We start from the raw sequence: 12,446 nt of genomic DNA, 5'->3' as shown, positions 1-12,446 counted from the left end.
TACTGCATCACCAGCTAAGTATTTAAACGCAAACTTTCTGATAGCAAATCTGTTTTTGTCATTATATCACAAAAAAATGTATTTCCTGTCGTTTTCAACTGGTGTGCCCAGTGCGCATGTGCGGTCTTTTCACACGTGCTGTAAACGTTTGGACTCGTCGCATGTAACACAGCTCAGAGTTCATAGCGCCACAAAATATTAGTTATAAAAACATATCTTGCGTTTCGTTTCCTTTTCAAACCCGGGTGAAAGAAATAGTCCTCCGTGAAGCATTTCGCCGAGAGGGCCGGAATACCAGAAAAACAACTCAAAATGGTGAGTGCTGAGTTCTGAATGAACAAACAAGCTAACAGAGTAGCTAACTCTATGAAAGCAGAGTAAACTAGACTGCACAGCAAACTGACCTGAAACTCAAAGCAACGTCCTTGTGTGTGTGTTCACTTTATGAAGTGTTTCTTTGTGGTTAATGTGGTTTTATTTTAATTATTTTGTTTTACGTGTCACGACCAGACTGAAGCCCAAGTGAACCCAAAGGCCTACCCGCTTGCCGACGCCACGCTTACCAAAACCATCCTGGACCTGGTGCAGCAAGCTTCTAACTACAAGCAGCTGAGGAAGGGGGCAAACGAGGGTGAGGAAAAAATAGTTAATTTGGATCAAAAGCACAATATAATACAGTGCAGTACATCAACATACTACTTTAGTGAAACTCTTGTTTTTAAAGTGGACAACCAGTACAGAGCTACCAATATATATATTTGAAATCATTTCTTCTTGTTGAGGAAATGTAAACATTTTATACTTATGTTGCTCTACTTCTTCTCCAGCCACTAAAACCCTGAACAGAGGCATCGCTGAGTTCATTGTGATGGCTGCTGATGCTGAACCACTGGAGATCATCCTCCACCTGCCACTGCTCTGCGAGGACAAGAACGTGCCATACGTGTTTGTCCGCTCCAAGCAGGCCCTGGGTCGGGCCTGTGGGGTGTCGCGCCCCGTCATTGCTACCTCGGTCACCATAAAGGAGGGGTCTCAGCTCAAGCCGCAGATTCAGTCTGTTCAGATGGCTATTGAGAGACTGCTCGTGTGAATTTTGTTGCACTGTCGTGACAAAGTCTCCTGAAGGAAGGGGAAGATGAATTCCAATTTGAAAGAAATCCTGTTTTCTGTTAGATGAAAAAAGACAGTTGTTATACATGGAAAGGAAAAATTGCTGTTGTCTTATTTTTTTATTATTTAGGACATTGAGTCCGCTTCAGTGTATCGGTTTGCAATGGCATCAGCTGATTCAGAAGAAATCATTTTTTAATTAAACCTGGTGTTTTGTTCATTTAGTCTTTCATGTTGTATTCATTTTCATTCATGTTCTGTAGTAAACTTTTAACAATATAAGAGGTGTCCAGAGTCATTTGTAATTAATATTAGGACTGATACATTTGTGTCATTACACAAATGTATCATTGTAATTCCACTCTGAGTTGTGGCCATATAACATAAGGCTAACAAACATTTGATATCCAAAGTTACTTGAATTATGGTAAAAGATCTTGGTCCTTAGATGAAATGTAATAAAGCTATTAGCAAAAAGCCACATATTGTTTAACACAAGGTCTTATTGTAAAGTATTTGATTTTAGTCACCTCCTTTTTTTTTTTAGCAAATACTGGACTTGAGGTAATTTCATTAATGTTAAAATACAACACTGCATCATTGTTAATAAAGTGACAGGCCTATGCCTGTAGAAGTACTTAGATCAGTAAAAGTACTTAATTAGAAATATAATTCAAATTTCATAAGAGTCATCAATTCTTCAATAACATTTTAGTACTGAAGCTACCTCATAGCCTGTTTGTGGAGCATTACACACTTTACCTCAGACTTATTTAAACGAACTTTGGAGAACTCACAGACAAGGTGCCCCAATTAGAAACTTTTTTTTTTGTAAGGGGTCACAAAGCAACAATACTGGGAACCACGGGTTTCAGTTTAACCTTTAATAAATGAATAAATATATATTGAATATCAACTTTTAATCTATCTGTACAACTGGAACCCCTTTAATGCTATTTCTATTTTATTTTATCTATCTATCTATCTGTCTATCTATTTTGCACATTTTATTCGCATCTCTGAGCTTGTTATTTATTTGTTCGAAAACTCGCAAAAAAAAATTAAATTAAAAAAATTCATGAGCTCATCTTCAATAAAATATCTTAAGCAGTTACTATGGTTGTTAAATAAATGTAGTGAAATAAAACATACAGTGTTTCCTCCTCTGTAGCACAAAGACGATTTGTCAGTCATATCTGTGCAAGGGGAGGTAGATATGAATACTTTCATTTCAGTAATGGTTATACCTGTTCTGTGGTAATACCGTGTCTGCGCCCCGCCTCTCCTCTCAGTTTTTTAACAGCCTTACTGCAGCTCTTGAACGCAGCTCATTCAGAGGCTGGAACTTGGGACGAACTTACCCTCCACTTACTGACCTGAATCGCAGAGGATAGAAGGCATGGCTGACCCCCCAGTTATCATATGGGAACGAGAAGTTGAGCGGCTGCTGCATTACAGAGACCTGATCCCACGTCTGGAAGAGGCTCTGGGGAAATTCTCCAGACGAGACAGCGCTGAGGTGATCCAGCCTGTGCGCACCACGGTGCCCCTGCAGAAACACAACGGGTAGGCCTGTGCTGCACTTCACCTGTAGTTAGATATAACAAATGAAACATTAACAGTCTGTCGCTGTTGCTGACACGGATTTACCTTTACAGCTTCCTGGGGTTGATGCCCACTTACATGGAGAATGACGGAGTCCTGAGCACAAAGTTCGTGTGCTTCTATAAGAGGGAGGATGGTTCCACTTTGCCAGCTACTCAGGCCACAGTGGTGCTGCTGGATCCAGAGTACGGGAACGTCAAGGCTGTGAGTAAACACCAATGCACGCATGAACGACTCCACCGAAGAACCAATCTAAACATTCAGGTCCCCACAGTCTGAACAGCTCCGCCCTCAGACCGGTCATAGCATGTTTCCAACCTGCAGGTCATGGATGGAGAGGTCATCACGGGCATGAGGACAGCTGCAGCCTCTGCAATCTCTGCAAAGGTACAGTATGCTTTCCATTTTCAAACCATGTGTTCACATTACCTGATCTCTGATGTTGCGCTGCTGTTTTTTTCTTTTTTTTTTGTGGTGCAGCTGTTGATGCGTCCGGAGGCAGAGGTGTTGGCCATCCTGGGAACCGGCAAACAGGCCCTGAGTCATTACAATGCCTTCACTGAAATGTTCTCATTTAAAGAGGTACAGTTATGCATATACATACAGTTACATGTATGAATAGCAAGTGGAGTAATATACTTTATGTTTGCAACCCAGTGTTTCCCACCACAAAATATAATTATTATGAACCTAAAGAATCTAGGGTGTTATTATATTCACAGAATGTTAATTGTGTGCTATGAATATTGTAATGTAAAACTTGTCGTTCCACTTTATTGGCATGGGACTGACAATGAAATATACACATATAAACCATAAGCTGTTCTACTTTATAAAATCCAGCTTTTGCTTAAATTACCTTAAAGGCAGCCTATAGTTTGGCATTATGGGAAATACAGTATTATTTATCATTATATATTATTTGCTTTCATTAGTTGAGAAGACTGATATCAGTGTCATGTCTGTACAAAGTTTGTAGCTGGAGCCAGGATTGGCTTGTCTTGGTTTTTCATTAATTGTTGTAATTCTCCTGGATGTTCACCCCAGGTGCGTGTGTGGAGTCGCACAAAAGAGAGAGCTGAGAGGTTTACGCACTCTGTCAGTGGTCCTGTGACGGTATGCGTCTCCGTGGAGGAGGCGGTGAGGGGAGCAGACGCCATAGTAACAGTGACCAGATGTACTGAGCCGGTGCTCTTTGGTCAGTGGGTCAAACCAGGAGCCCATGTGGCAGGTGAGGAACAGAATTAAAGAGGAAAGATGTGAGAATTTTAGATTAGCATCATGCAAAAATGCCCAGAATTCAAGTGACATTACATTTTTCAGATTTTTGAAACTTTGTAAATAAACATTAATTACTTCACACTGTTTCCCTCCTTTCGCTGAGCAGCGGTGGGAGCCTGCAGGCCAAACTGGCGGGAGCTGGACGACGTGCTGATGAAGGGGGCCGTGGTGTACGTTGACAGCAGAGAGGGAGCAATGACCGAGTCTGGTGATATCATACTCTCTGGGGTCAGTCCGTCACTGTGCTATAACTAAGGGGTGTATTACTGTCTCCCTTTGTGGAGTATGTTTGGAAAAAAAATTTGATGTGGATCTCGTTTGCAGGTGGGGGTGTTTGCAGAGCTCGGAGATGTTATTAATGGGACTAAACCTGCTCACAGAGATAAGACGACTGTGTTCAAATCCCTCGGTATGTCATATTATACTCTAAGAATCCCGATTTCAACTATATTTTCATGGTATCCAATGTAACTGAATCTGTTTTTTTGTGACAGGAATGGGAGTTGAAGATGCAGTGTCTGCTAAGCTGGTATTTGACCAATGGAAAGCCAAAATCAGCAAACCATGAAGCAGCCACATACTTCAGTCTTCTCTGTTTAACCTCTATGGCAAACAAACTGATCGAGACATATTGTGACGTGGGAAAGTATGATGGAAATTATTTTTTTCTTATATTTTCTTACATACTATTTTTCTATGTGTTTGGAAAAAAGATAAAACACTACAACAGATCATTTTCAATGAATTTATCTGCTTTTTAAAAAAAAAAAATCAGCATATTACTATATGAAAATTAAACCACATTTAGCAAGAAAGGAAATCCAAGTGTGCACTTCCTCTGTGCCACTGAAACACTGATAAAATGAGTCCCGATTTACAGTGGCTCACCGGAGCACCCGTGCAATTTGATCACTGCTCATTTCAAAATAAAACGCATCTGCTGATGATACTGTACAACAAAGACAGTAAAATGAATTACAACCATTGAGTGCTGATACACTGGCTCACTTCATCAAACACAGTAATAGATGGGGTCACAATGATATGGTTACACACCATTATGATAGAAAATATGAACATTGTACACTGCATAAAAAGCCTGAATATTCAAAGCACTTTCTGAGCAAGAATTTAGTTGAAATGATGGGTTTAACCGTTGCACATAAATAGAGAATGAGCCGTGACTGCACTGCACCTTCACATGCCCGACAATCAGTCATAAAACACTGTGTGTATTCATTTAACACGTAGAGGGAAGAGAGCAATGGATTCATCTAGAAATCTTTTAGAAACAAAATAATTACCTGTTAAATATCTATCAGAGACTGTGTTTGAAATGCTCACTCAATGTAGAGAGTAGTTATTACTTAACTTAGCAGCTGCTACAACACGTTACAAGTCAATTAAGTCATTTAAGGGTTAAACTTCTTCATAACTGCATTGAAGGAAGGTTAACACAAAAGTAAAAGGAAGAAAAAACATTTTAGTGTTCATGGGGCGACTACAAAGTGATGACCGTTGACTGAGTTTTGGCAGCACCTCAGTCTCGTCAGATGACACATGTAAACAAAACGGTCTGTCAAACCACAGCTGACAAGAGACTGACAATGAAAAAAAAGGAGAAATTAGAGCTTCTAAAAAAAACATTTTATCTCAAAGTAAAATTTCATCAAGGCAGCAGGAATCTCTTAGTGTGTAGGGGAAAGAGCGCTGTGCAGGACCTCCTTCTTTTATAGAGTTAAATCTACGGTAAATTCATGATAAATTCACGTTCAAGTAGTGATTCTTCACAATGTCTCAGAAAAATGACATATTTTTGTGTGTGTGTAAAATCCTCCCTCTTTCTCCTTAATCAACCCCAGATCCCAAATCAAATTCCCCCACCCTCACATTCCCCAAGGCCTTAGCAAAGTCACTTCATTCCTGTCAATCTGAAAGGACTTAAACAGATGTAAGAAACCACAAGTCAGACCTGACTAAAAACCTTCAGCGCTGCTTAAATCTGTGAAGTTCTTTCAGATGAAGTCTGATCTACCAGAGCTTCTAATGTAAGCAAGGACACAGGGGGGTGAACAGATATTTGGGGAACCCAGACATCATTTTCTTCCCTCTGAGTAAGCGAGTTCTGACTTCATTTTCTACTCCCTGCAGTTTTCCATTACAATATTTTACACTTCCTCTTCCTCTTCTTGATGGGTGGGGGGCACAGGACCGCCCTGATGGCTTCGTCAAACACTGTCTTAAGGCCGCGCTGCGTCAAAGCCGAGCACTCCAGGTACTTCACAGCACCTGGGGGCCAGAGAAGAGAGAAACAGAAAAAGCAAGAGAAAAAGCTCAGTCACTAAATGGTTTTATGTTTGCGTGGCAAGATCATAAAGTTAAAAAGTATTATATAACTTGAGTAAGATATGAACTATGAACCACAAAAAGAGTAAAATAATAATAAAAATAATTCCAAAACCAAACCATTTTAATGGCATGTTCATAAAGTTAAATCCTTAGATGATGGAAAAATAAATGACAATCTTCTGTAATTTAATGTAAATAAAACATGATTAATGGATTCCAATAATGGTAAACAATATTTTGGTGGTTTTTAAGACCTTAAATGTAACATTTTTTCAAATTATTTAAGGATCACACCCTGCAATAGCTTATAGTTGAAAAATTAGGTGCCACAACTATAGTGTGAGCAAATTATTACATTTTAATGATGTTATGGTGGAGTTCTGCACGCAAAACCCGATGACACATTTTTCATGGGTTTAAAAAGATGAAGATCAAACTCCCTCAGAAAAAGGCTCTTTCAGTGTGAAATGCTAACAGATTATACTAAAACCTAAAAATGGATTAGTGACCGTGTTGAGCTTCTACTGACTTATTTCTTTAGCCATGGCCAAACCCTGAGGGTAGATGATGGGGGACAGCTTCTTTTCCTTGAGCTTTTCAATGGTATCCTTGTCGTCTCTCAGGTCCAGCTTGGTCCCCACCAGGATGATGGGTGTGTTGGGGCAGTGGTGTCTCACCTCCGGGTACCACTGCGGGAGGAGGACAGAGTCAGAGGCTACAGGATGCAGATGGACAATACGAAACAATGTGTGGAATGTGGGCGGGTTGCGAAAAGAAAAGATTTCTTTCTTGGTTTCCTGGTTGTTTTTCAAATTCAACATGATGTGACCTTTGAGGAACTCAGGGGCGAAAAGAGGACACAAAGTTCCACCAACACTGAACAATGTTCAGTCCTGCTGTTACGATGTCTGACATTTATTCCTGTTACTCTACAAGCTGAACCCCAAATAATCCCCTTCAATTTAACTATTATCTCTGAAGCAGCTTTAAAACTGGGGAGAAAAAAAACATCAACAAAACAAAGGCCAAAAGGCTGATAACAGTTTTTTGTCAGGAAATATATTTTTACTTTTTATGGCTCTATCATTATATCAAACAGAAAATTACTAATTTTTATCCTGATATATCTCTTTAGAAACCATGAGATCAGGACAAGAACTAAAAATCTGCTTCTGTGAGTAATTGTGTAATTAGGGAGAAAACATGCTACATTTTCTGTCGAGTTCATTTTGAAGTCAAGTTTTTATCTTTCACTTTTAGAGCTGTGTCTGAAAAAATGGAAAGTCTGAAATCCTGGATCACCATCTGGATCACTCACAAAACTGAGGTAATTGTTTCTCCACCCATGCTGATCTGACCCATGAAACATGCTGGAAAACATTTGCTGAGTTTTTAAGATTTGAAAAAAAAAAGCTTAACATTACTATCACAGGCAAAGGTAACACCTTTAAAGAGCAGGCTGTTCTCACCTTCGCGCGGACGTTTTCGAAGGAAGCTGGACTGACCAGTGAAAAGCAAATCAGGAACACATCCTGAGGAGGGAAAATTATACCATTAGCCACATTTGAAGACAGCAACATTACAAGAGACAAACTTTCAGCATAAGGTTAAAAACTTCCTTTAACCAGTTCTAAAAATTAGCTAATCAAATAGATACACAAATTTAATGCTGGACTGGTTCGGGTGGTTAAATACAAACTGACTCCAACTTTCAGCTCCCTACGAGTCTCTGGCACAGAGACCAGTTTGTTAGTCAAAGGACAAAGAGGGCAAACAAGAGCTCAGCCATCCACCAGACAGTGTATAGGTACTGTGGATACAAGGCTCTACTCTGCTGAGTGCACAGACTCTGTCTTAAGTATTACGGGTCAGTGAATAACTCCAAATCAATGCTGGCAAAGTGAAACCAGAGTTCATGCTAACATTGTCTGGTTGATACTAGTCTGTGCAGAACAGTGGACAGAGACAGGCAGTTGTCTCCAGTACACACCAGTACTACTGGTGTGTGTGTGTATGGATGCAAAATATATATATACATACTGTCTGTGGGTAGGACAGTGGCCTGAGCCTGTCGTAGTCCTCCTGTCCTGCTGTATCCCACAGGCCCAGGTTCACCGGTTTCCCATCAACCATCACATTGGCAGAGTAGTTGTCGAAGCTGTAGGAAGGAAGGTGCACATTATGTTTTCTTTTAAGAAAAAATGTCTTTGAGTTACAGTTATACTATAATGTACAACTTTGTAATGAATAATATGATGAGGAGATACAGTTGTGCATATATGTTAAAACATTTGCTGAGAATTTACTTAATGACTGACTTAGGTGTTGATGACAGGTGTGTTTGTGTTACTCACACTGTGGGGATGTACTCTCCGGGGAAGGCATTGGTCGTGTAGCTGATGAGCAGGCATGTTTTACCCACAGCCCTGGGAGGAGAGAAGGGGTCAGAGAGGGAGAGTGGGGAAAATACAATCAGAAGAAGTGAAGCTCAATTTACACTCATTCTCTCAGTTTTAATAGCTACAGTAAATTCTTCAGTGACATTAAAACACCGATTTCAGTAATATTTGTAGGTTTAACCTGTCTTGCCTGAAGTCAACCTGTCTTACAAGTCATGTAAGACAGGTTTAACCTGAAATATGGATGATCTTCTTCATTCTTTCTTTCAAAGGAAATGGAAATACGTTCCTATCTTTATTATAGGTGTATCCTCTATCATTCTATTTTTCAGGGCTGTCTGTTTGCAGTCTGTTATTTACCTCTGACAAAACTTAGTGTTAGTATTGTGCAGGTGATCTTGTTTTGTCCAACATTCTCATAATAATCTGAGCTAAAATGTACCTAGTCTTGTCCTGGAAAAAGTTTCCTCTAAGGGATGATGTTAAAGTCAAACAATAAAAATGGCAGAAGTGTAACTATACAAATATGTGACAATGTGCACAGTGGAACTGAAATAGATCATGATCTTTCTAACCAGAAATGCACACTCACTCCTACCATCTAAAATCAGTTTGTGTAAAGAAGTTTAAATTGAGATTTATGGTCAACCGAGACGACAGTCGCTCATTTTCTGTATGAAAATTATTTCAATTAGACATTTTCATTCTTTAGTTTTTTGGTACAGCAAAGCACAAAAAAGCTGCTCTTGTTAAACAAAAATATTTAACAGTAAAATAGATCAACCCTTTTGAAACACAGCTTGTGAGCTGTGATGGTCACAAGCTGTGACCATCTGCAGCTGTAACTGCATTTCGTTACCCTGTCCCTGTACATGTGTAATGACAATAAAGTTGAAACTAATCTAAAAAAAAAAGGTCAGTTGTTCTAAATCTAAACTCCTGTAAACGAATAAATATATTGTTTCACGGCCAAAAGTAGCTAAACAGATTATCAGAATGGCTGATGAAAAATAAAAAAAAATACACACAAACTGCCCACAACAGCAAACATACATTTACAGCTACAGCTTCAATCCACAGCTTTAATATAGGACGAGCAGTAAGTTAAACGAACTGTAGAAATGTCAGCCTGCGTCATGTCTAATAAATGACATGCTGTGGCCCATCCAGTCACACCTAACCGGAGCATGTGGATAAATCTGTCTGACCCAGCTGGACTGGAGAGCGGGCACAACAACAGCTGTCGCTCATGTTGGCATGTTATCCGAGGCTTGTTAGTCGCTAGCCAACTGTTGGTAACTGGGTCAACGAAAACAACCGTGCGTTGCCTTTACAATCGTTACCATACGAGTCAAACTCGGACACGTTAGGGGTGAAAGTAAAGATAAAAAGGAAAACTAGAAAAGATAGTTAAACTTACCCGTCCCCCACTACCACACACTTAATGGCCTGCATCGGACGGCTCTCTCGCTTGCGACCCAGCCAACGTTACAGCAGCTCGAGCTCGGTTAGCTTAGCAAGCTAACAGCGGCTAATATAAAACCGGTGCTGTGTGGCCTGAAAAGTAAAGCGTGGACAAAATACCAGGGCCTTCGACTGCGCTTCAAAAAGTTTACAATGTTTTCGTTACAGAAAATATCCGGTTTCAGTCGTCTTCTTCTCAGCTGGCACCCCAGTGAAACTCCAAAGCCGTAAACCGGTCAGGCAACACCCAGGAGAAAAAAAAAAAACTCTGGAGTCAAGATTGAGGGAAAAAAAACGCCCACAGTTTGAGAAGCTGCAGCTCCGAGATCCCTGCGAGTCATATCCGGTCAGACCAGGACCAGGAAAACTCGCCATCTACCGGGTACTACAGCAACACGGCCAAGGATTGTTTAATGCAGTGGTGGAAGAAATAATCACATCCTTTACCCCAAATGGAAGAGCAATGCAACAGTCTAAAATACGTAAAAAATAAAATAAATAAAATAAAAACATTTTGAGTTTTTGTTAGAGTATGAAAAGTGAAGTATAATGGCTCTGAAATATAGTGTAGTAGTACTCAAATGAAGTGCAGCACTTGAATGAAAATTGACTTCAATTCATCACTGGTAACTTGTGAATTATACTTCTTTTAAGAATGTATTTAAGAACGTATCCTTATATCAACAAACTGCAGAACTGACTCTGGATGTGTGAGGTTCTGAAGAACAAAACAAGGGGCCTACTTTATTGGCACACATGATTACCTTTACTTGGAGTCAAATGAAGTTTTAGTCATTTTAATACAGCTTCACTCTTTTAAGAAGTGTTAGATCTTTATTTTACTAAATGCCCTGAAGAAATAAAAGGAGTTAAACAAATCAGTGCCAGAGAGTACTTAGTCTTTTTTAAACTTGTACATTTCTCTACATTTCAGAGGGAAATACTGGCTTTTTACTCTTCAACTTTTATCTAACAGCTATAGTTACTGGTCAATTTGTAAATTAAATAATTAAATGATAAAATATGATGATTTTTTATGGAGTAATGAAATGAACTATTCTGCAAAAATTATGATTTTACCTTTGTCACTTCTAGTATATTAAGTGGATTAGCTTTTGTTGCTTTTACATAAGGAAATTTTTAAATGGAGAACTAAAATGGATATTGCCAATTTTACTTAAGCAAAGAATCTGAACTCTTTACTGACATTATTTGTAAAAAACTTGTTGGCTTCTTTCTTTAGTGCTGCAACACAATCAAACTGCAGTTTAGTATGTGATCACTAGAGAGCAGTACTTAACAGTATGACAGCTCAGAAAGGACAGACTATGATACTGAATGAATTTTTACTTATAACCTGAGGGGAAATATAAACCTCTGTCTCTCTCTCTCTCTCTCTCTCTCTCTCTGTGCATGTCTTCACTTTCTCTCCCATTCAAAGTCTTTAACCAATATTTTTGTAAGGCTTTTATTTCTCCGTCAATTAATCACTGGGTCCATGGCAACCACTCAGTCTGGCATCATCTTCGATCTCTGCACACGCACACACACAGGGGAGTCACACACACACATTAGTAACCTTGGCTCTGGATTATGTTGTTGGGGAATTTTTTTCAGCAAACAACACATTAATAGGATAAATGTCACCATTAAGTGGGGGGTAAAAGCAGGGGAGAGAGATTAATGGAGGATAAACAGGCCTGTCACCGGCGCATCAGGGAGGCTGTAAAACACAGTGGCGTCACACTGTGGGGACCTTAGGATGTCAAACTGAGAAAAAGACATTACAGACAGAATCTTCCCTGAGGCATTTAAAACATATTGTAGAATTTATGTCTTAAATGAATTCAATAGCTTAAATGCTACAAATTAATCTGGTTCTGTCTAAATGTAAAAATATAATTAATGAAAAATTATAAATTTGTCTTGTTTACAGTCTTTTTTATGTTAAACTTATAGAGAGTGTTTCTGTGTTTTCTTGTTATAACGGTTGAATTTACAAGAAGGATCAGTACATCAGAAGTGAAAGGAAAGATGTTTCTAGAAGCCAGAATTTCTATAAAAGAGCTTTTGTTACTGAGGCTTTGTTGTGCACTGTCATGCTCAGTTCTCCTCCAGCTTCCCTGTTGCCCTCAGCCCATATGCATCTTACTTCAAACTGCAGTTTGGAGACACATTTCATCGGATCATTATGTTCGACCATTAGTTCTCTAAATAATCACCAAGATTTAATGACCC

At 39.3% G+C, this 12,446-nt stretch overlaps 3 protein-coding genes across 3 annotated transcripts; 2 read left to right on the top strand and 1 right to left on the bottom strand.

Annotated features, from left to right (window-relative positions):
* The first annotated feature begins 123 nt into the window (after positions 1-123).
* On the top strand, positions 124-1,387 carry snu13b (SNU13 homolog, small nuclear ribonucleoprotein b (U4/U6.U5)). Its single transcript, XM_041066478.1, has 3 exons — positions 124-315; positions 511-631; positions 828-1,387. The coding sequence occupies exons 1-3, from the start codon at positions 313-315 to the stop codon at positions 1,088-1,090; spliced, it is 387 nt and encodes a 128-aa protein (XP_040922412.1). The 5' UTR covers positions 124-312; the 3' UTR covers positions 1,091-1,387.
* Positions 1,388-2,429: 1,042 nt separating this feature from the next.
* crym (crystallin, mu) lies at positions 2,430-4,730 on the top strand. Its single transcript, XM_041066741.1, has 8 exons — positions 2,430-2,676; positions 2,769-2,919; positions 3,040-3,102; positions 3,196-3,297; positions 3,763-3,946; positions 4,103-4,224; positions 4,321-4,405; positions 4,491-4,730. Exons 1-8 carry the CDS (start codon positions 2,510-2,512, stop codon positions 4,562-4,564), a joined length of 948 nt encoding a protein of 315 aa, XP_040922675.1. The 5' UTR covers positions 2,430-2,509; the 3' UTR covers positions 4,565-4,730.
* LOC121201102 (ras-related C3 botulinum toxin substrate 1) lies at positions 4,728-10,542 on the bottom strand. The gene is made up of 6 exons (XM_041066742.1): positions 10,165-10,542; positions 8,700-8,771; positions 8,386-8,503; positions 7,815-7,877; positions 6,875-7,034; positions 4,728-6,285 (listed from the first exon to the last, which is right to left on the bottom strand). Exons 1-6 carry the CDS (start codon positions 10,197-10,199, stop codon positions 6,155-6,157), a joined length of 579 nt encoding a protein of 192 aa, XP_040922676.1. The 5' UTR covers positions 10,200-10,542; the 3' UTR covers positions 4,728-6,154.
* Positions 10,543-12,446: the final 1,904 nt, after the last annotated feature.

Source organism: Toxotes jaculatrix, chromosome 21 (assembly GCF_017976425.1).
Source record: "Toxotes jaculatrix isolate fToxJac2 chromosome 21, fToxJac2.pri, whole genome shotgun sequence".
NCBI lineage: Eukaryota > Metazoa > Chordata > Actinopteri > Toxotidae > Toxotes > Toxotes jaculatrix.
This window is presented reverse-complemented; position numbering and strand designations above follow the sequence as displayed.